Genomic DNA, 20,536 nt, shown 5'->3' on the forward strand with positions numbered 1-20,536 from the left:
CTCTGTCTCTTTTCTTTTCTTGGCGCACAACTGCTCTGGTTGTTCCAGATGGGGTTCAGCAGGAGGAACAGTGCTAATTTCCTCACTGATGGTGCTCCGATCTGTGCTCTCCCAGCAGATCCTCTCTCTCGCAACACATTGGCAGCTCTGCTCACCTTTTCTTTGCCTTTCTCACGCAACTCAATCTGTCAGCCTTCCCTTTTCTCAATCCTCTCTGCGAGCCTTTGCTTCTGTTTTTCTCCCTCCTCTCTCTTGTTCTTTCTCTCCTCTCAATCAACCATTCATCTCCGTACGTACTTCCAGCCTGCCCACAGCCTGCTGCTGCCACTCGTAACCCTATGCAGGTAGCCACTGCTCGGTCCACTCTTAGACTGTATTTTACCACAACGACCTTCTCTCCTGCCTTCTTTCCTCACTGTAGTCCACCCCCCCCCCCCCCCCCCCGGAAACAGGTGGCTCTCCCCACTTTCAGGGGGGATCCAAAGGTGTCCCACAGGGATAGCGGGTTGGTGTAGGGTGTCAGGTCAGGAGAAAAGCCTCTAACGTCGTGCCGTTCTGCCACAGAAGCGCAGCCCTCAGCTGTGCCATCAAAGCCACACCACAGAAAGACAAGAAAACAAGGGTAGTATTCCAGAGTCAAAGATGCCTTTTCTACTCTGTCTACGTTATAATTGACATACATGTCTTGTGCGCCCACGCCCACATCGCCCCCCCCCACCACAATGCCATGGCATTCATCTTTGCAAGAACAACGAGGCATATTGTGCTTTAGACTCAAGCATGGATGTTTTTTCTTGAATGAAGTCACCGAGACCCACAAAGACCAGACAAAGCATTTCCATATCTAGAGTGAACATTAAGCAGGGTCGCGAAATGGGATGACGATTAAGGTCAGATGGAACTCAATAATCCTGTAGGAAATTTGGCCATTGCAGAAAAAAGTAGTAAAACAAATAGACTTTAAATACATCCCACTTGATAAATAAATAGAGATATTTAGACATTCATAATTAACTTGCACTTTCAATACTAGAACATTTTGAGATGGCCAATTTAAATAATTTAAATCGGAACCTTGGAAGTAATAGTTGGTAGTCATAAATCTGGTTCATTCTTGACCTTGGAAACTTAAAAAAATGCAGAAAAAACAATCTCAACTCAAGGATTTCCAAGGGCTTTTGACCATATCACATGGTCTTCTTCAGGCAGATAGATAGATGATAACATTTAAAGTGTCATGAGGTGACTTTTGTTCTGATTTGGCGCTATACAAATAAAATGGTACCATGGTATGGAATCTTCAACCACACCCCTCAAAACCTTTATCAGCAGATGGACTTGTCATACTTGGGTCAGGTCCATCACAATGTAGGCCATGACATGGCAGTTGAAACCTACAGGAAAATCTAGGAAGTGGACCTTTCTTAGTTAAATTCTTTTGTCCAGTGCACTTTATTTTTGTTATGTCAGCATGTACAGAATGTGCAGATTTGAGAGCACGTATTCGCCGTCCATTTTATCAGAAACTGCGTGCAACATTTGTGCCAAAATGGCAACCAACATGCAAGTGCAACGATATGAATATCCATAAACTACGACCAAGTTTTGTATACAAATGACCCAAACCAACAGGTCATTCATTGTACAGCGTATGATAGCAATAGTGATTCTCACTCTAAACCGAAGGCATGACCTTTATAGATTATATAAAGCTAGAACAACACTTAATCCGAAACTGCCCAAAAGTGGACACAGCTATGTGAGCTAGGATAAGTACTCTGCCAATGCCACTGAGCCATGGAAGGCATCCAGTCACCAAAAAAAAAAAAAAAAAAAGAAATATGAAAACACAGGATTTCTGAGAATTCAGATTGTTTTATTTTGACAATGTGGTCTGGGTGCTTGTGCGGAGAGGCAGCACAGAGAGATCTGTTCATGTAACTCCCACTCGAGCTGGAGAAGCAAGAGACACTGAGCTCGCCCAGGCTGGCTCTCCAGACACCACCACTCATGTCCGACACCAACACTTTCATATCTGACATGAAGGCTGCCAGTGAATCAGACGTGAGGGACTGACTCAAACACGTATCAGCTTTTCATCGTTCCAACTCTGAGGCGTGGCACCAAGAAACATTGTAAAGGAAGGCCAATTTCCTGTTTACACAAAGTCTTATTCATTCATTTCATCAGAAAGGTCTGAATTGCAGTTGATAGTGATTACAGAGTTATAAGGTAAAGGAAGGACATGGTTACTGTAGATGAAAGCAATGCAGGAAAGCCCTCCGGTTACACAGATGATGTTTGACTATGTTTGTCTGCTCCACGCTAAACGCAACCCATATTGTGAGAGTCAGAGCACCTCTATGAGGTAGAAAGCCTGGCATGTAATTGCCAGCTGCCTTTTTAACATCCTAAAGGCAAGATGAGTGATAAGACCAGAGGGGAGGAAAGGAGGTTGTGGGTTCAGCGGCCGGATGCTTTAAGACATCTACCTTGGAGTCTTGTTAAATACCAACCAGGCTGTGCTTAGGCACAAGCGGTGCTTTGAGCTAAATGCTAATGTCTGCATGGCGGCATGACTGTAAGCACCCGATCCAGTGGTTGTTGAGATATTTTCAGTCCGCACTAAAGCGTTGGACCGACTGAACAACCAGCATCGCCCTCCTTGCAGTCATGCTGCTACTAGGGCTGCACGATCACGGCCAAAGTGATAATCACGATTGTTTTGATCCTTATTGAGATCGCGATTATTAATCACAATTATTCATTGATTGTTTTGCTCCTGCTAATGCATGAAAGACTGGTCCTTATTCACAGTGCATAACATTGTACCAAAAGTGGACACGGACGAGGATTCAGAGCGGTTAGCGACGTTATCCTCTTAGCCTTCACGCATTCATCGCACTGCAGTTTCAGGTGTTTTGCACTCTTTGCATATGATTTGTTCTTGCTTAACATCACTTGCCCTAAATCCGAAATACTTCCAAACAACTGATGATGATCCACTTCGAGGGAGTAGCTCGTCGCCTTCTGCTCCAGACATTTGACTTTCGTTTCGCCTGTCCGCTCTCTGTTGTATTTTACTCGTCTACTCTGGACGGCAGCTGCAACATACAGGACAATTTTCCACAGATTGCCACTGCAGGTTTGCACGCACAGCGGCATGACGGCTCCCCAAAAAGCAAAGCCTGTAGCTGCTTTTGTACAGCGCTAAAACAAAGTCTGGAGATAGGTCTGGCTACGCGAGACTATCCCAAAAGTGAAGCCAAAACATCTCAATCGCCCCTGGTGGCTGGCTGCTAGTTTAGGAAGTGCTTGTTTTGATATTGCGGCGGCGTTTTCTATGAGGGGAGCACGCATTTTAAACGTCAGTGTCGCAGTCGATCGTGTTCATTTGCTTGAATTTAAACCTCAGATATAGCAGTCAGTAGCTTCCTTTCTTCCCATGCGGCCAATCCGACAGTCTCTACATAACTTTGCCTGACTCTCACCCAAAACTCACCTCAGAGTGTATCTCTCCCGACCAACTTGTTCATACGTTCAATTGCTTCCTTCCCCTTGCCCTTGAACATCAAGTCGGTCTTCCATTCCCTAGCCTCTCTTCACCCTCCTCCCTCCTCCCCTCTCCACCCTCATCCATCTCTCCCTGCCAGTCTTTTGTCCCACAATTTGCCTTGGGCCCCAGAAACTTCAGAGCCAGTCCAGACTGAAAGTTTTTCCACATGCACAACTGGGGCATCTGGATAGCTCTGCGGGAACACTCCACATTTATTTCCCATTTGCAATAATTGAGGGGTAAATAGTGGACTTTTCTCTGTTTATAACCATTTGTACCAAAGACGGTTGGAACAACAGCAGAAGCAGATCTTTTTCTTTTACCCGTTGCAGTGGTCATCCTCAAATTCCTCATTGAGTTTTATTGTCTGTGTTTTTTTATTGGCGTTTTTGCTCTGCACTTCTGAATATGAGGCGTTCCCCTCAAAGAGTGGGTGGTACTGTCACGTCTCTTTCAGCTGGAGGTTTTCCCCTTGGTGGCACTTTTTAGCCATGCTAGTGGCATGTCTAGGGATGGCAATGTTGGCTGGTGAATCCACCACTGTTGTCCAGTGAAATATCTGAAATATATTGCCGTGAAATTTTGTACAGATTTGCATGGTCCCCAAAACAACAAATCCTACTGACTCTGGTGATGCCCTTACTTACCCTGTAGCACCACCATGAGGCTGACATTTGTGGTTTTTAGTGAAATGTCTTGACAACTACAAAGTGGATTGCCATGATATTCATGGTGCCCAGAGGATGAACCCCACCAGGTCAAACCTTTCTCTTGAAGTATCTCAGCATCTCCAGTATTGATTGGCGCAAAATTCGGTACACGTGTTCATGGTTCCCAGACGATGTATTCTGATGACTTTGATTCCTCTAGTGCCACCATGAAGTCGACTATTTTGGTTTTTTTAGCGTAATGTCTCGACAACTCCTGGATAGATTGCCATGAAATTCAGTACAGACATTTTTGTCCTAATCAGGATGATATGTAACTTTGGTGTACCCCAGACTTTTCATCTAGCGCCATCATCAGGTCAAATTTTTTAATTTGTCCAATCTTTGGTTTATAGCCAAATACCTGGAAAAACAAATGACATTCCCATCTACCTCAGCTGTAGTTTGTGTTCAACGCTAATGAGCAAGTGTTAGCATGCTAACACACTAAAGATGGTGAGCATGGTGAACATTATAGCTGCTGATCATCAGCGTGTTAGCATCGTCACTGAAGCATTTAGCTCAAAGCACTGCTGTGCCTATGTACATCTTCACAGAGTCTCTAGCGCTGATATATACTCTTCGTCATGTTACGCTAACTACCCACCTCATCTTCGGGAATTGTAAAATTGGAACCATAAGATGCCTCCAGTGAACCAGAGAGCAACATACCTACATAACACCAGGTGTTTCGTATAAAAATGTAATGTTTTCACAGCCTGGATTGTATCACTTTATTGATATAGTAGTTTTTTTTCTCTTATTTTTGGAGTAGGTAGTTTGATAGGAATGTGATAGGAATTACTTTTCACACGTTTAAAAACAGTAAATCAAACAAATGTCATGAGTGTGCGTCATGACAGTGTTGACCTAACGGAGCACCGGTGCATCAAGGCTGATTAACAAGCAGGAATTCATCGTATCCCTGATGAAAGACGGGTGAAGTCTCCCTCCAGCCTCGGCAAACGATGGGATAATAAGGAACGGGGACAAACTTCCCCTGGAAAACTGGAAGGCTTCCTACAGGCAGCAGCAGCAGCAGCAGCAGCAGCAGCACTAAATAGCTCTGACAAGGGGTCACATTTCCTCACTGCAGTCAAATCAGAAGGGGCTCCAAGGTATGAATTGTGCTGGCTGATCTGTCTCCGCCACAGATTAACTTCATTATTTATGGTTGGCTAATCCAAGCAGTGAAGAAAAGACACAGTCGCAGCCAGAGCACACCTGGTGATTTCGATTTTTTTGTCTGTAAAAGGGTAATAAAAAAGGGGAATTATAGTGTTAACACTTTTACCTCTACTGAAATAAAAGACTTTATAAAATACGTATTTGGAAGAATTGGGGCTGTAGAGGAAAAACAAGAGTTGCAGTGATTTTAAACCCACCTTAACTCACTTTATAGGCTGATTTGTTATGATATCAGTAAGGAAAAAGTTCAAGTTAAGGGGTTTCTAACAGTAGTTATTTGGTTTATGATCATCAGCTCTAAGTTACCGTACAGAAATCCACTCAAACAAACTGGCAGTGCAGGCGACACCTGCTAAAGGTCCGCAGTGACACATGAGTTTGTCATGTCCAGACGGCAGTAAAATTCTGAGTGACGAGAGTCGCCGTCCGAGTCCTGGAGGCGTTTTTTACGATGTGTTCCACTGCAGCTGTCTGAGGAGTCTGCTAAGGCATTCTGCACCAGTAATGACCAAAATCCCGTGGGCAACCCCGGAGCGCTTTCCATAAACACTGGCAACAACAGGGCCCGCTCCACACTCTCACACTAAACCCTAAATTCACTCTGAAATGGCACATCCACTCCCTGGAAAATGAGACAACTGGTCTAACAGAACTATTACTTATCATCGGCACAGAAGTTATCTTGAGGTTGAATGAGTCTCTGAATAAAACTGCAATATGGAGAGCAGTTTTATGTGCTTTTAAATGTTTAAGTCTTCACTTTCAAGTGGGTAAAAGGTGTGAGTACCACACAACAGAATTTCCCTTTTTTTTTCTTTTGGCAACAAGATTTAAGTTGTTTCATTTAGCAAAGATTTGGGCGCTGGTCTCTGCTATGAGAACAGACAAAGCAGGTTATAAGATGGATATGCTTTTATGCAATAATTCAACTGCAGCATGGAGTCCTTTCCTCAAAAAAAGGTACTGTTAGAAGGTCATATCAATAGATTGTTTGATTGATGAATTGACTGACAGTTCCTTCTTGACCTTTTGGGAACACATAACAAAATAACCTGAGCTCCAAAGATCCATTTACTAGCTGGCAGAGCTATCTAATGGAAATTTTGGCCGTGAAGTTCCACACTGAGGCCATGTGACGAGAACTGAGCCATCTCTCTTAACCATATGAAGGCCTTGAGATGCAGGTAAAAGGTTCGAAAGTTAGTAAGAGGACCTTTTTTTAGCTTAGCTTATTTTACAAAAGTCTCTCTGTACTTTTTGACTTTCCTTATATGCCTGTGGCCCTCATCCCTCTGCCCTTTTGTTCCAGTGAAGACGTAAATCTTCAAAAACTGGTCACAAAGTCCAACATTCACCCCTCCATTCATTCCTTTTAGCTCTGTTTTGGTCTCCACCAACACCTATGGGGTAATATTTGGCTCCTAAGCTACTACATGCTACACTGTTACACCCGCTAGTTGCTAACTTTGTCTGTCAGGTCAGTTAGTGTATAATGGGAGAAACAAAAGCTGCCTGCTTTTGGCTGGAAGCAGGTTGATGAGAGTGGAAAAGACTGAACCGAAACAGTAACGTTGCAGACCGGAAAAAACCCCCAAAAACAATAAGCTGAAAGAAGCTAAAAGCTAAAGGAGTTTGGTGATAATTCTCTGTTTGGTCACCCCCTTTTTACATTACATGTTGTTATTTGGTCTGTTGTTCATATGAAATTATTGGTTCGTGCAGCTTTAAGTTCTCATTACAATGCATAAACAGCATTGTTTTGCAGTTGTTCTCAAAAACCAGTGGCCAGACTAAAAACCTGGATCTTTTCCGCAATCAAATTTAAATGTGCTGTGCATTTTTGGACTGAATACTTTGGGTTTTGTAGTACTCACAATAAAACTTGGTGGTAACACCTCCTCCCAACTGAAGGGGATGTGCCACTCAAGCAGTCCTCCTTGCTGTAAACCGATCAGTCATACAAGCGCGCCTCAGGCCAGGAAACAGCATGGTGCCTCACAGCAGTATGACAGCAGTCTCAGTAAAATAAAAAATAAATAAAAAAACACACTCTGTACTCTCTCAATAAAACGATCAGCTGGAAAATGGTCAGCAACACAGCAGTAAAAAAGAAAAAAACCCACAGAGAGAAACACAGCATTAAAACAAGCTCGAACACAGCGACTGCCATGGTGGCTGCACCCCCCCCCCCCCTCCCGCCTCCAGCTAGGGTATCATTATCCACTTAATTTCATCCAACCCGTGGGTTGGTATAATGACCGTGTTCGGAATCCCTTATCGAGCAGAAATTTCAGGCGGAATCGCAAATCATCATCATGCGAGTTCTTAAGTGTCAAGTTAGTGAAACAAAAGAGGGAAAAACTGAGAAAAGAGACGGAGAGGCAAAGATGCAGCAGAGCGGCAGACTTACAGCTCGGTATTTAGTGGCCACCTCATTCTTTTCCTTGTCGAGCCGGGTGTTCTGCTCCTCTAGCTGGTGGACCCTGGAGAGGAGTCGGTCACTCTGCTCTATGGCTCTCCTCAGCTCCTCTCTCTCCCTCATCCTTGCCTGCTGCTGCTGCTGCTGCTGCTGCTGCTCCTGTGTGTGTGTGTGTGTGTGTGTGTGTGTGTGTGTGAAAGTGCTGCTGCAGCGACAAGAGACACGACCTGGAACACTTCACACACACGCACGCACGTAAAAAAAAAAGAAAGCCTGATACTTCGGCTCGGCTCGGCTGGCTCTCTGACTGAGTCTCTCTCACTTTTTGTTCACTTTTGTCTGGAGTCTGCACTGTACTCTCCCCTCTCTCCTCCATCCACTTCTGACACAAACACACACACTCTGTCAAAGAACTTTGCCCTCCTAAAAGACATCCACATGCATGCATGAACACACGCACATGTGCCCACATTTCCTCCCCTCTCTCCGGACTGGCCTCCTTTCACTAAAACAATATCAAACTTTCTTCCCGTGCAGCTGCATTCCTGCTGAAGGGTCTGGAGCCAGAGAGGAAAAACTAGGTTTGCCACCTCCGGCCAGGCAGGCATAAGAAAGATAAGAAATATAAATATATCAATGACAAATTCATTATGACACCATGGTTGAGATTACTGGTAACCCTATATCTCATACCGGATGGGTTTTAGCAGTAGTAGTAAATTAAGACACATTTGTAATAAATTCATCAACTACATCAACCAACAAGCCGTCGTACCTGAAGCTTACTTCAGTTGCCTATTTACGCAGACACAGAACAATAGCATTCGTTAGGAGTCACGTTTATGGCAACAAGTCCAATATTGGTGTAGTTATATATTAGTGAACAGTGGGTTCATAAGGTATATTTTTGCTGGAGACAGTTGTGCCCGCTGCGGCCCGAGAACGAGGTTGCCAAGGGCGACGAGACTGAACCTTAGCGGTAAAGTTGCGCTCGCCGTAAGAAGCAAAACAATGAGCTGAAAGACGCCAAAGCCCTCCACGGAGCCGAAGGGAACAACCGCACCGGGAGGTCATGTTCTGTGGTTTCCCGTCTTGAGTTCACACATACCCATTTGATCCATTGTTAATAAGATCTTGTTGATTAGCGCAGCTTTGAAGCCATAAATTTCAATTTGAATTTTGGCATTGCCCAGCAGTATTATCAAAAAAGACACTGCAGTAGACAGCAATCCAAGTTCCGCTTGTTCCTCCACCAATATAGTCTGATTGCAGATTACAGCATGCTGGAATTTATTGTGCCATGACCTTTAAAATTATTACACCATCTGCCATCTACCTTTTTAAAAGAACAGGACCGACACTAGCTTTTTTTTCATTATGTATTTTGCTGCAAATGGCTGCTAAATAGACCCTTAATCGTCCCTGATCTTTTCCACGGCTCTGCAGCAACGTAGGGGGAGTTACCGTAATGCCAGACCTTGGTTGAATACTTTTCCTAAGGCGTTTATGGTTAGTTTTAGCCTGAACCTTTTGCAGTTGGTACCAGATGGCCGTGATCTGCCAAAACAGGACAAGATAATAAATAATGCAGGGACATTGAAACAATCGCGCGAGGCAGTCTGAAAGCAGTTTTCTTTTTTTTTTAGCATTCCTTGTGCAGTGAACTCCACCACTCTGGCACCTCAAGCCAGTTAAAACAAACACTCTGAACTGTAAGTGCTCTCCCACCCGGACCTGGTCACTACGTGGTACAGAGGCCAAAGATGAAAGGCAGGAGTGTTTAGGTGATCAGAGGCAGACGGTAATGTAAAGATGCGGCTGGTATACCGGCTGCACTTTATTGCTGGGGTAGAACTAGTCTTGAGACCTTCGCCCTTATCAGCTCACCAGTCGACCAGACTCACAGTTTAAACCCCTGACAGACTGACGTAAACACAACAATGCTCGGTACACACTGGGACATAAACTGATCCGGAGTTTTACGGTGGTAAGTGGCGAAGAGTGGTTTATATAAAATAAGGATCTATGAAAAATTAACTGATGCATTCAGTGAGTTTCTGATATAACTAATATAAGGTTCTGTGGCATAGTGAAAGGATCGAGCTTGAGGGCAGTTTACAGTTCATTTCATTTGGAAGGTACCTGAAACTAGTTCTGCTGCCAAGATTGGTGCACACATATGGGAATTGCTAAGGTTAGGTGATTAGACTGTTAAGAGTGTACTGTTGTTCAAACGAGAGAAGAGCTGTGAGGTAGCTTGGAAGCTAGTGGAGCTTTAGGTGGATATCATGACACAGTTATTCCTTAGGGTTTAACTGCTGACGTGATGATGGGGCAGCGTGACAGTACAAAGCGTCTCTGTGGTCAAGTGCAAACATAAAAGTCTTTTTGTAATGCCATATTCTTATATCAACAGTGGATCACGTGATTACGAGTAATGTGAAAGGGGTCAGTTGTAGTGATGAACCCAGTGAGCGTTATCGTCCTATTCCTATACTATTCCTAATAGCTTTTTTTTTTAGCAACTTTCAGCATTGTTTTGGTTTTAAAACCCGCAACTTCACTGTTTTGATTTACTCTTGCTGCTCTCATCAGTGTTAATTCCAGCAGATAAACTAATAAACCTATTACACACTACCTGACCAGCACCAAACAGCTGACAATGGTAGCAACTAGCTAGCAAACACAGTGGAGCATTTAGCAGCTGAAGCGAATAATTCCCTCAGAAGTTGGTGTAGACCAAAAACGAGTTCATACATGAATGCTAATGTTGCTCCCTGTCTTCTGGATGTGTCAATAAGCCACTGTTTGCTAACACCTTTGCTATATCAACTATATAAGGTGATAATTTGTGTGAAATGTTGTGTTTAGAAAGTCTTTCTGCTGTCCCCAAGGGGCCAAAACAATCAGTTAATGCAGCCTTGTTCAATCTTTAATAATTTGGAGGTTAAACCTTGTACATGAAGCCAAAATCCGAAGTATTTGCACAACTCAATTGTAGTGAAATGGGCGCCATATAAAGTTTTAATGACAGGATAGTCAGAGACGAAGGAAGATGCCGTGAATACAATGGATTTGGTCATTTAAAACAAGTATATGATTAAGAAGGGATATCAGGAAAGCATCAGAGGCAGACTGAACGTGAGTAACAGCGTGGGCTGGGCCATATGATATTGTGTCATAGGCATGGAAATGGACCCGGGTCCGTGTGTTGTCTGCACAGAATTCTTTACATTTCAAGGCCTTGTGATGGCCATAAACACCCAAATGTAATGCATTTTCCAGAGCAACCAACCAACCTTGACCTAAACGCACCATCCAAAGCAAGTAATGTGTCCTGCAAAGCAGCAATTGCCCGCATGTATGCCTCATGCCACATTCAATCAGTATTTCTTTTATTCTTCTCCACACCTAACAAGATACCACTGGTGATTTCTGGCTTTACTTCCAAACCAAAACAAGAAAATGTGGTTTCCTTCCCTGGAAAAACAGATGTGAGCTAATTTTCCGCAGTGAGATCTGAGGAAGAGGAGGTTTAAAAGGGAAAGCTGTGTTACAGAAAGACAGGCAGAACACACACACGCACACAGAAAAACCTGTTGCTGCTTGAGCGCCGGTATCTGTGCAGTTGGAAAAGAGCCGTCATTAGCTCAGCTCTCTGAACCCTGACAGCGAGTTTACCCCTCAAATCTGACAAACTGTACAGTTTGTCAGCAGGGGAAATTAGACAGGGAAATGTGGTATCATCTTTCTTAAGTGTGCGGCGGTAATTGCCATGTTGTCCAAATAAGATTTAGGACATGTGTGTTTTAACCGCCATGAGGATCTGCCTGCTGACACACCTGAACTTCCTTTTGCCTATAGTCAGCTTAAAAACACAACATATTTACCTGTCAGTGCAGGATTTACCGTCGCACTCAACATCAATCTGCAGGCTGATGCCAAAAAAAAAAAAAGCAGAGGAAGATAAATGTGACACATCAATGGTTCACCTTTAGCAGGATCACAGGGATCAGCCGCTTAAGCCAGCGCCTATTGTTGAGACGGCGCAAAATGAAATGCTCCCTTTTGTTGCAGCGCAATCCCTCTTCGCGTGATGGATGCGAGCTACAGTTGAACAAAGTTTTCGTGTTTTGACTTGAAGCTCAGAGATGTTTGTCCGATCAAACCTGCAGAGCAAAAACAGACACGCTGCTCCTTTCCTCCCAGTAAAACAAACTTTCCAACTGTCTGATTCACGGCTCTGTAAAAACTGTTTCTAGTGACTTTCAAATATGACGTGTTTATTTCACATTTTTTCATTTCCCAAGAACCCCCCCCCCCCATCTTCTATTCCTGGCATTCCTAGTTTGAGTGGAGGTAACTGGGATATTAATCCTATGATCTCCATTCCTTTCTTTTATTTGAACAGCTGTTCACCATTTCAACTCCTCTTCACACCTGCTACTGGCTACAGACCCGTGTACATTATCCCACTCGGTGTCCACATTACACAAAGTCTGGATCCTGGCTCAACGCTTTGCATAATGTCCAATTGTGAGTTTGTTGGTTTTGAGGCTGTAACTGTCTTGACACTGAAAAACCTCATAAACCAGCATGTTATTTTTTTTTTAGCAAGCTGCAGATTCTCTACAAGGAGGAGCTGTTCAGTTATTATTAGGGCAGTTGCGACCTGCCAAACTGCGCCACCTATAGAAGTGCGGCATTAGCGGTTAGCATAGCCCTGGTTCCCCCTACAAAAAGCCAAGGCAATCACCAGAAGTAAAAGCTAATGTTAGGCTATAAACAAACTACACCATGGTCGCATTACATCACCGCCACTAAACTTCCAACTTGTAAGAGAATATAGATAGATATAGATATATAGGTAGATAAATGTGGAGTATAAACACATGATATTACCACCTACACGCAAAGAAAGTAATGGCTGCTGCAAGATCGACATGTGACGCGGGCAAGGAGTGTTATAGCTGCATCTGCCGTTAGCCTTGTTTGTGTTTAAGGTTCTACATTTAATGGCCTGGTCACAGAAAAAGACTATTCACAAGGCTAGTTGGTAACAAAACTGCCGTAGCTGACGAGCTAACTGCCCAGGAACATGGCCCTCCATTCGCTCAAAAGGCACCACTGTCAAGATGGTTGGTCGAAGGCACAAATTTGCTTGTCAAAGTTCGTCCCTGCTAACTGTTCTGAAATGCTGTTGCGATCGGCTCCAAACACCAAATGTTAGCTAAACCAAGTAAGAGAAATAAAACATACTTTTTTTCTTTTCTTCCACTGTGAGCCCTTCCCAGTATGCAGCAAAAACATCTCCCGCAGAATCGAGGGTTTGAAATTGGCTGGACCTGGTTTTGGTGCATCACATCAATCACATAGAGCATTCCTGTTTCTGCTCGGTTGCTGTTCTGCATTTCTGCAGAGGAGTGTTTTTGTGCTGTACAGCGTAACTCCAAACTCCAGTGTGCGCAAACTGCTCCCAGGTGAATGGACTGGTTGGGTGAAGCCCGGCCTCTGGCTGAACTCTGGATCCAGGTCATGGAGGAAGGCCCGGCCAGCCTTTGATCACTGGAGCACCTCACAGTTCACTTGCACTTACGTGGCTGACTGGCTGCAGGTCAGGTACAATAACACCAGCGCACAAATCATATCAATGACATGATTGTTGTAAGGTAATTATACTGTAACTGTTGGCATTATAAGCGCAGGGGAGGGTTCTGGTCTCGTCAGTGCCAGTTACTGTCCTGATAGAGTGCCGATTGAAATACCTGACATATTTGGACTGCAGCACAAGTAGATTAGAGACAACACTGACTGTGGTTATGTTGAATATAACAGACCTAAACATGGTATTATCTGTGAATCACTGGGATTCCTTTCAATTTAGCACCTTTCAAATGAATCACGAGATAAGACGCGCACAAAGTATTTTCTTTGACCCCCTAATGATGGCCCACATGCAGCATCATCAAAGGAGAAAAAAACCCACACAGCTTTTCATCATGCCCATGTTGGCTGACCCAGCTGAAGACACAGAGGGAGACAAGAGCAAGAGATCCATCTGAAAGAGCCATCACGGTCTGCTCAGTCACACAGTCATATATCATAGACAGACAGATAACATGCAAGACACAGCGCAGGGGCTCGTCATCGGAAATTGGACTGAAATATTGGAGGACAGTCGGTGTAATAGAGGTTGTTCAGGTTGTAACACTTGTAACCCCCCTGACACGGAAATACTTCTTAGCTGCAAAAAGAGACTTTCCCTTCTCACATTGTCTCATTGGAATCATTTTTAAAGGTCTAAAGAGGTGAAACTAACCAGTGTGTTACAAAAAATGTGCAAAATTTGGGGAGAAGAATTAGGTTTGTTTTTTTGAATTAACAAATGAATGAATTCTTAAGGAGGTCCAATGGTTGCTTTAGTTCCCATGATGGTCCAAATCTTGAAACACTGAATTATTGTAATGTTTGGCATGAAAGTTGTAACATGAATTATAATATTATACAAAATATAGATGTATTTAGCGCTACAATGTCCTGAAAACCTTCCAGCCAGAACTGATATGAATGCAAGGTGTCTCCCTAAACATCTTCTCCTTGTCGCTTACTAATTATTTTTCGGTCGCATTGGAAACATGGAACTTCCTTAAGGAGGCTGATGGAAATGTAAAATGAATAGCTTAGCTTAGCTTAGCTTAACATAAAGAGTGGAAGCAGCTAGCCCTTTCGACGAACCAAAAAATCCGACTGCCAACGTCTCTTAAACAAAGGAGATGTAACTTGATAATTGGTGAGGCTAATCCGGGTGCCGGGCACTGTGACTTCCAGGAACGGAGGTGTGAGGTCGAGCGGAGGTTCCAAGAAGTCACCGGGGCTGGCTGCCGCTGCCCGCCAAGAAACACTTTCAGCACTCCTCCGTTGTGTTTAGATTAAACAAACATACATGCAAAACGTTCATTAGTCGGTTTTAGAGGTGTGGGTAGGCGTCATTTGACCTTTTGTGCAAAGCCAGGCTAGCTGTTTCCATCTATTTCCAGTCTTTACGCTAAGCTAAGCTAAGCGCACGCTGGCCGCAGCCTTATTTACCAGACAGACATGAGAGTGGCATTGATTTTCTCATCCAACTCTTGGCTAGAAAAGAGAATTATTTCCCATCATTTTGAACTATTCCTTTAAGCCCTCTTTTTAACCTCCACGAATGCAGCTTTCCTGTCAGCTGTACTTCAGAAACGTTTCACTGTTGTAGTGCTTTCTGATCCTTATCTGTGTTTGAATTCCTCTGTAGTGTGTGTGTGTGTGTGTGTGTGTGGTCAGAGGCCAGTGTATGACAACAACCCTGTAAAACTGATCCACTGACAGCTGGAACTATAGGATTTTATACTTCTGCAGAAACCAGAAAATCCGAAAAGTAATTCACATAACACAGATGCTGCGCGTCGGCGGCACATTACAGCAGCCACCTACGGTGCAAATGCATGATCCCGCACACTCTGACGCCCCCTGTTGAAAAAGCAAAGCTCCTCTTTCTGAGAGGCGAGGGCCCTGCAGTGAGGAGCTGGAGAGCACAGTGACGGAGACTGACGGAGAGGGAACCAACCGGGAAGAACGTACGCGGAGATAAAGACTAAAGATGGAACTAGGGAAAGGGAAGGAGTGAAAACACAGAGAGAGAGAGAGAGAAACCAAGGAGGGGGAAAAAAAGAAAAAGTGGGGGGTGGGGTGTCAGAGGAGGAGAGGCAGGTCTCTTACATGTGCCAGGGGTCTGCCGTGCAGAGCGATGGTGGGTCTGTACTGGTGGAAGTCAGTCTGGATCACACACACTCTCTTCTCCATCCTCACAGCTCACAGCCGCCCATGCTGTCTTCACCCGAGCGGGCTCTGGGGAGGAAGTGAAGCATGTGCTGTGTGTGCGCGCTCTCTTGAGAGACGGAGGGGGTGTGTGTGTGTGTGTGTGTGAGAAAGTGTGTTACGCCTGCTACCTGACCCCGAGAGAGGGAGGGAGGTGACGAGCAAAAAGAAAACACGAACCAGCTTGAACAGCCCCCCCCCCCACACACACACACACACACACACCACACCACACACACGTGCATACACACACCTCTCCTCCCTCCTGCCTGAAGCCACACACCACTTTCTGACAGCACTACAACACGGGGAGACAGACTGCCAGCCTCCAGCAGAACAATATGCAACCCCCACCAACACACACACACACACACACACACACACACACACACACACACACACACACACACACACCTCATCTTAAAAAAAGGACATTCCAGAGAAATAACACTCCAAAGCGGGCTAATTTGCAACCAAAATATGTCAAACACAATTCACAGAGGACTGAATTTGACGACTTCCTTCTTTTGGTAGCTGAAAAAAGGGAAAATAAAAGCTTTTTGCACTAAAATAAGACTAGGAAGTATAAAATGTTAAATCAGGTAAAACATATACCATCATTACCTAATTCAGTGTTACTTTTCTTCAGTAAAAGTACTTTATACTGTAAGTGCACAGTAGAAAAAAAACTGCTTTCAAAATGTCAGTTATTATCAACTAAATTAACTGTACTGCACCCCCCCCCCCCCCCTTCAGGTTTCTGGCTCTCACAATCTCTCAGGACCTAAAGTGGGTGTCCAACATGGACTCCATCATCAAGGAGGCCCAGCAGAGGATGTGCTTCCTGTGCCAGCTCAGGTCCAGGTCCAGTTCTAGTCTTCGATCATCTGGTCTGTCCTCTGCACATCCATCACAGTGTGGTCAGCGACGGTCAGGACGTCCACCTGCCCTCCATTCAGGACTCAGCACATCTCCGGAGTCAGGGAAACAGGCAGGAAACACCCCTTGCGGGATCCATCACAGACTGGACACAACTGGTTCCAACTTCTCCCCTCTGGTAGGTGCTGCAGGGCTCTGTGCGCCAAGACAGATATGCTGTATATATATATATATGTGTGTATCCATGCATATACTGCACATAACCACCCACCTCATGTATATCCATGCAATATTTGTTCCTTTGCACTCTTTGTATTGTCTATATTATATTATATTGTTGCAGTTAACAACAGAAAGCTGACTTTTAATGTTGTAGCTGGTTGCAGTGGAGCCACTTTATGCTACCTTATACATTATTATGTAGTTTAACCTACAGCAATGTGAGTGCAATGAGTGCATCAAGTCCAAGTACCTCAAAGTAATTGCTAGCATTAATAACTGATAATACAAAATAACCTGTAAAACACAATCCGATCCAAATGTAAACTGTCTGCAGCCATGCTAGCAGCTCTGCCAGGCTGTGTTTAGGCACAGTGGTGCTTTGAGCTAAATGCTAACGACACTAGTCCCATATAGCAAGCTTCCCCTATAATTTGTTTGGGTTTGTTGCTGTCAATAAGTTATGAGGTTTGTGTTTGTGTGCATTTTAATGACTGTAGTGGGCCTGGGAAGTCAACGAGCTCTACGGCATCACGAAGTCCCTCCAACAACCACAAGGGGCAGGTTGTACAAAAAGACAAAATGTGCCGAGGCAGTATTTTGTTAAAGCCTGTGAAATCAAATTATTCATGTGGAATTAGCAGGCCTCAGAAAGGGATTCATCAAATAATGAGCCGCTCTTAATTCTTAACCCTTCCCTTTTCATTTCCCTGGTTGTCTGCCTGCATGTGCCAATGTGTCAGTTAGCCATCTCCCCACTAAAGATCTGTGGCATCCACTGGCTGCAGGCGGGAGGAAGTCATGCGCAAAATGATATGTTTACCTTACAACAGAGGGAAAATGACAGCAGAGGGTAATTTATCTTGTTTCATCTCGGAGGGAGGAGGGGGCATGAAGGGAACGGGTCATTTCAGTTTTTAATCAGGCCGGCGGTGGAAACTTGGGATTTTTTTTACCAGGCTTATTGTCTGACAGGGGATCAGATGACGGTTGGCTTTGAGTGGAGCGGATGTCAGCATGTGTGAGGTGCTCAAGAATTTGACCTCAAAGAAAGAAAAAAAAACCTGCACTGTATGTCAAAGTCAATTTATTCTTTACCTGTACATACGGTATGAAGTTTCCCCCAGCAGTGTCGCACCTCTGCAGGTCATAGCTAGGTTTCCATTTAGGTCCACGGCTACATCCACAGAGAAAAGGCCAATATTTGAGCACTTCCTGTGATTTTAAGATGTTTCTACGGTGATGTCAAAGTATTTACACCCACACATCATTGTGTTGTAGATTCAATTTTACATTTATGTATATATATCCATATTTACCACCAACTCCTGAGAAAAATACATGTAGTGTACCTTTGCATGGGCTAAAAAGAGGGGACTTTTGAGTAGCGCAGCTTTTAATAGAATTCTATTTCTTCCATTTAGAATTTAAAGCTACATGCTATATTGGCAAAGGATCAAATGTAAAGTGTGATGTAAAAAGGGATCACTTGGAGTTGGTGGAAACCAAAACAAGAGCTTAAAGGAGAATGAACGTCGGCCTTGCAGGTGGCCAGAAACAGCGACTGCTTGATTGATTGTTTTGCCGGCACGTTCGCGGGACCAACTAGCGTCTAACGTGATAATATGTCAATCAAAGGGCTTCTTTTTAGCTCCCCAAGTGGCAGAAAAAGGGGGGTAGCTAGTAGTAATAACCCAACTTTAGGAGTTCCCCTCAGCTGTATGGAGCGTTCAAGTGTGACTGTTTTTGTTTTACCGGCGGCTAACTTTTGTGTTTTCAGTAAAAAAGCCGACAATGTTAGCGACTAGCTCGAGAACCGAGTGGAGCATTTAGCAGCTACAGAGTTATATATTTCACTCAGCGTTGAGAAAAGCTTAAAAAAAAGAAGAAGAGTGGACTCACATTCATCAGGTGACGAGAAACACGACTCTAGCTGAATGCTAATCTTGCGTCGTCTGCCGAGCAAGTGTGCGGCCGTCTGCTAGCAGGTTAGCCACGTCAACTTTATGAGGCGACAACCCGTCATCGTTGCGTTTCAGAGCTCGTTGCGCTGCCTCCAAGTGGCCGAACCGATTAATGCCGCTTCAAAATGTCCATCCGTCCTGTTGCTTGTTGCGCTTCAAATGAAATCTCACCGATATCAGAGCATTTCCTTTGTCTATCTCTGACAACTAAACAGTCTCACCTCTTATTTAAACATTATGAGCGTCAGTACTTGGTGGGGGGGGAAGCAAGTGTACTTAAAAGTGACAGTTTCCCAGGCTGCCTTTTCCAAACCAACTCCTACCTTCTCGAACAACTAATGACCCAACGAAAGAGCTATTACCAATCAGGCCCTTACTTTGAGCCCTTTCACGGAGCACTTGTTCCTGTGAGAGGAGCTTTTCTGATTCAAGAGGAATTGCTCCATTGCACCCTTAGCGTTCTTGTAGAGCTTATCTTTGGCAGGGATTTACTCTGGCGGGACGCCACATCTCAGAGAAAGCCACCTACTGTAGGGAGGGTGGTCGCCCGTGGACAACCACAGACACAACCACCGCGAATGCATCACCACATAACCCCCGAGAAATGCTGCAAACCACTGACTCTCGGCTAAAGCAAACATACCGTAAGAGTGCACCCTTTGTGTTTTTTACATCTGTGGTGACAATTAGGGGATTTCATCTGACCCATCCGCCTTGCTGTGGGCTAAATGCACAACACGGTAAAGTACAGAGCTGCTCCTGTCAGAACATAAAAGTAAACTTATTTCAGGATCGTAAGGTGCAGTGAAAAACACTTTTCCATGAAGCAGCAGGATAACCACTGGCTTTTACCTGTTAATTGCAGTAATCCAGCTGCCTTCTATCAGAGTGTAATTATAGACTTTTTTTTGTTGTGTATGTACCCACTGACTACTGTATACGCAGCTGTCTCCTGGGTGCAGATCCAGGATCAGCTATCCTTTTGCCACTGTAAGAAGAGGCAAAGAAGAGAGAGAGGGGCCGATTTTGATCTGGAATCAGAGTTATGAGAGGGCACCTCGGCTCCCTTTGTCCTGCTCCAGCTTGTTCGCGGCTGTGCATGACACATGTTTATGGAATTTGATTAATTAAAGGTTCGAGTTGGCAGCCGAATCTTGACATAAAGATTACAACTTTGGCACCTAAAAAAAGAGAGGGGGGGTGGGCCCTTGTTATCAGCCATGTTATGTGCATCGGATGACACTTCACACATATTGTGGTCTAAATTCACAAAGGCATTAAAGGGATCGCGCTACACGCTATCAAGCGAGGAGGCAGGTCTCTAATAGTGGAGTTAAAGGAATAGGCTAACATTTTGGGAAATATTGAGAAGATCAATACCACTCTGTATGTTAAATATGAAGCTACGGCCAGCAGCCATTCAGCTTAGCTTAGCATTAAGACTGGAACGGGGAAGCAGGTAGCCTGGAAACGCAACTGACCTACCAGCACCCCTGAAGTACACTAATGAACAACTCTGGATCTGTACCTTGGTTTATGACCAAATCATTCCCGCCAGCCTCAGCTTTACTTTGTGCCCAGTGCTAATTAGCGAATGGCGCCGTGCTAACACTTTAAACTAGGATGGTGAACATTGTGAACATTATACCTGCTAAACATCAGCACGTTAGCGTTGTCATTGTGAGCATGTTAGCATGCTGACGTTAGCGTTTAACCCAAAGCACCGCTGCGCATAAGTACAGCCACACATGAGCTG

The 20,536-nt window shown here is 44.3% G+C and overlaps 1 protein-coding gene across 1 annotated transcript in view; it reads right to left on the bottom strand.

The window, feature by feature from the left end:
* The window catches only part of LOC139302901 (myosin-16), a 48,512-nt gene extending 32,770 nt beyond the window's left edge, over positions 1–15,742 (bottom strand). The window contains exon 1 of the mRNA XM_070926547.1: positions 15,620–15,742. Within this exon, the coding sequence (XP_070782648.1) occupies positions 15,620–15,703 (84 nt within the window). The 5' untranslated portion in view covers positions 15,704–15,742. The remainder of the gene's footprint in view (positions 1–15,619) is intronic.
* Positions 15,743–20,536: the final 4,794 nt, after the last annotated feature.

The sequence above is a fragment of the Enoplosus armatus genome, chromosome 20 (assembly GCF_043641665.1).
Source record: "Enoplosus armatus isolate fEnoArm2 chromosome 20, fEnoArm2.hap1, whole genome shotgun sequence".
In the NCBI taxonomy this organism is placed as follows: Eukaryota; Metazoa; Chordata; class Actinopteri; order Centrarchiformes; family Enoplosidae; genus Enoplosus; species Enoplosus armatus.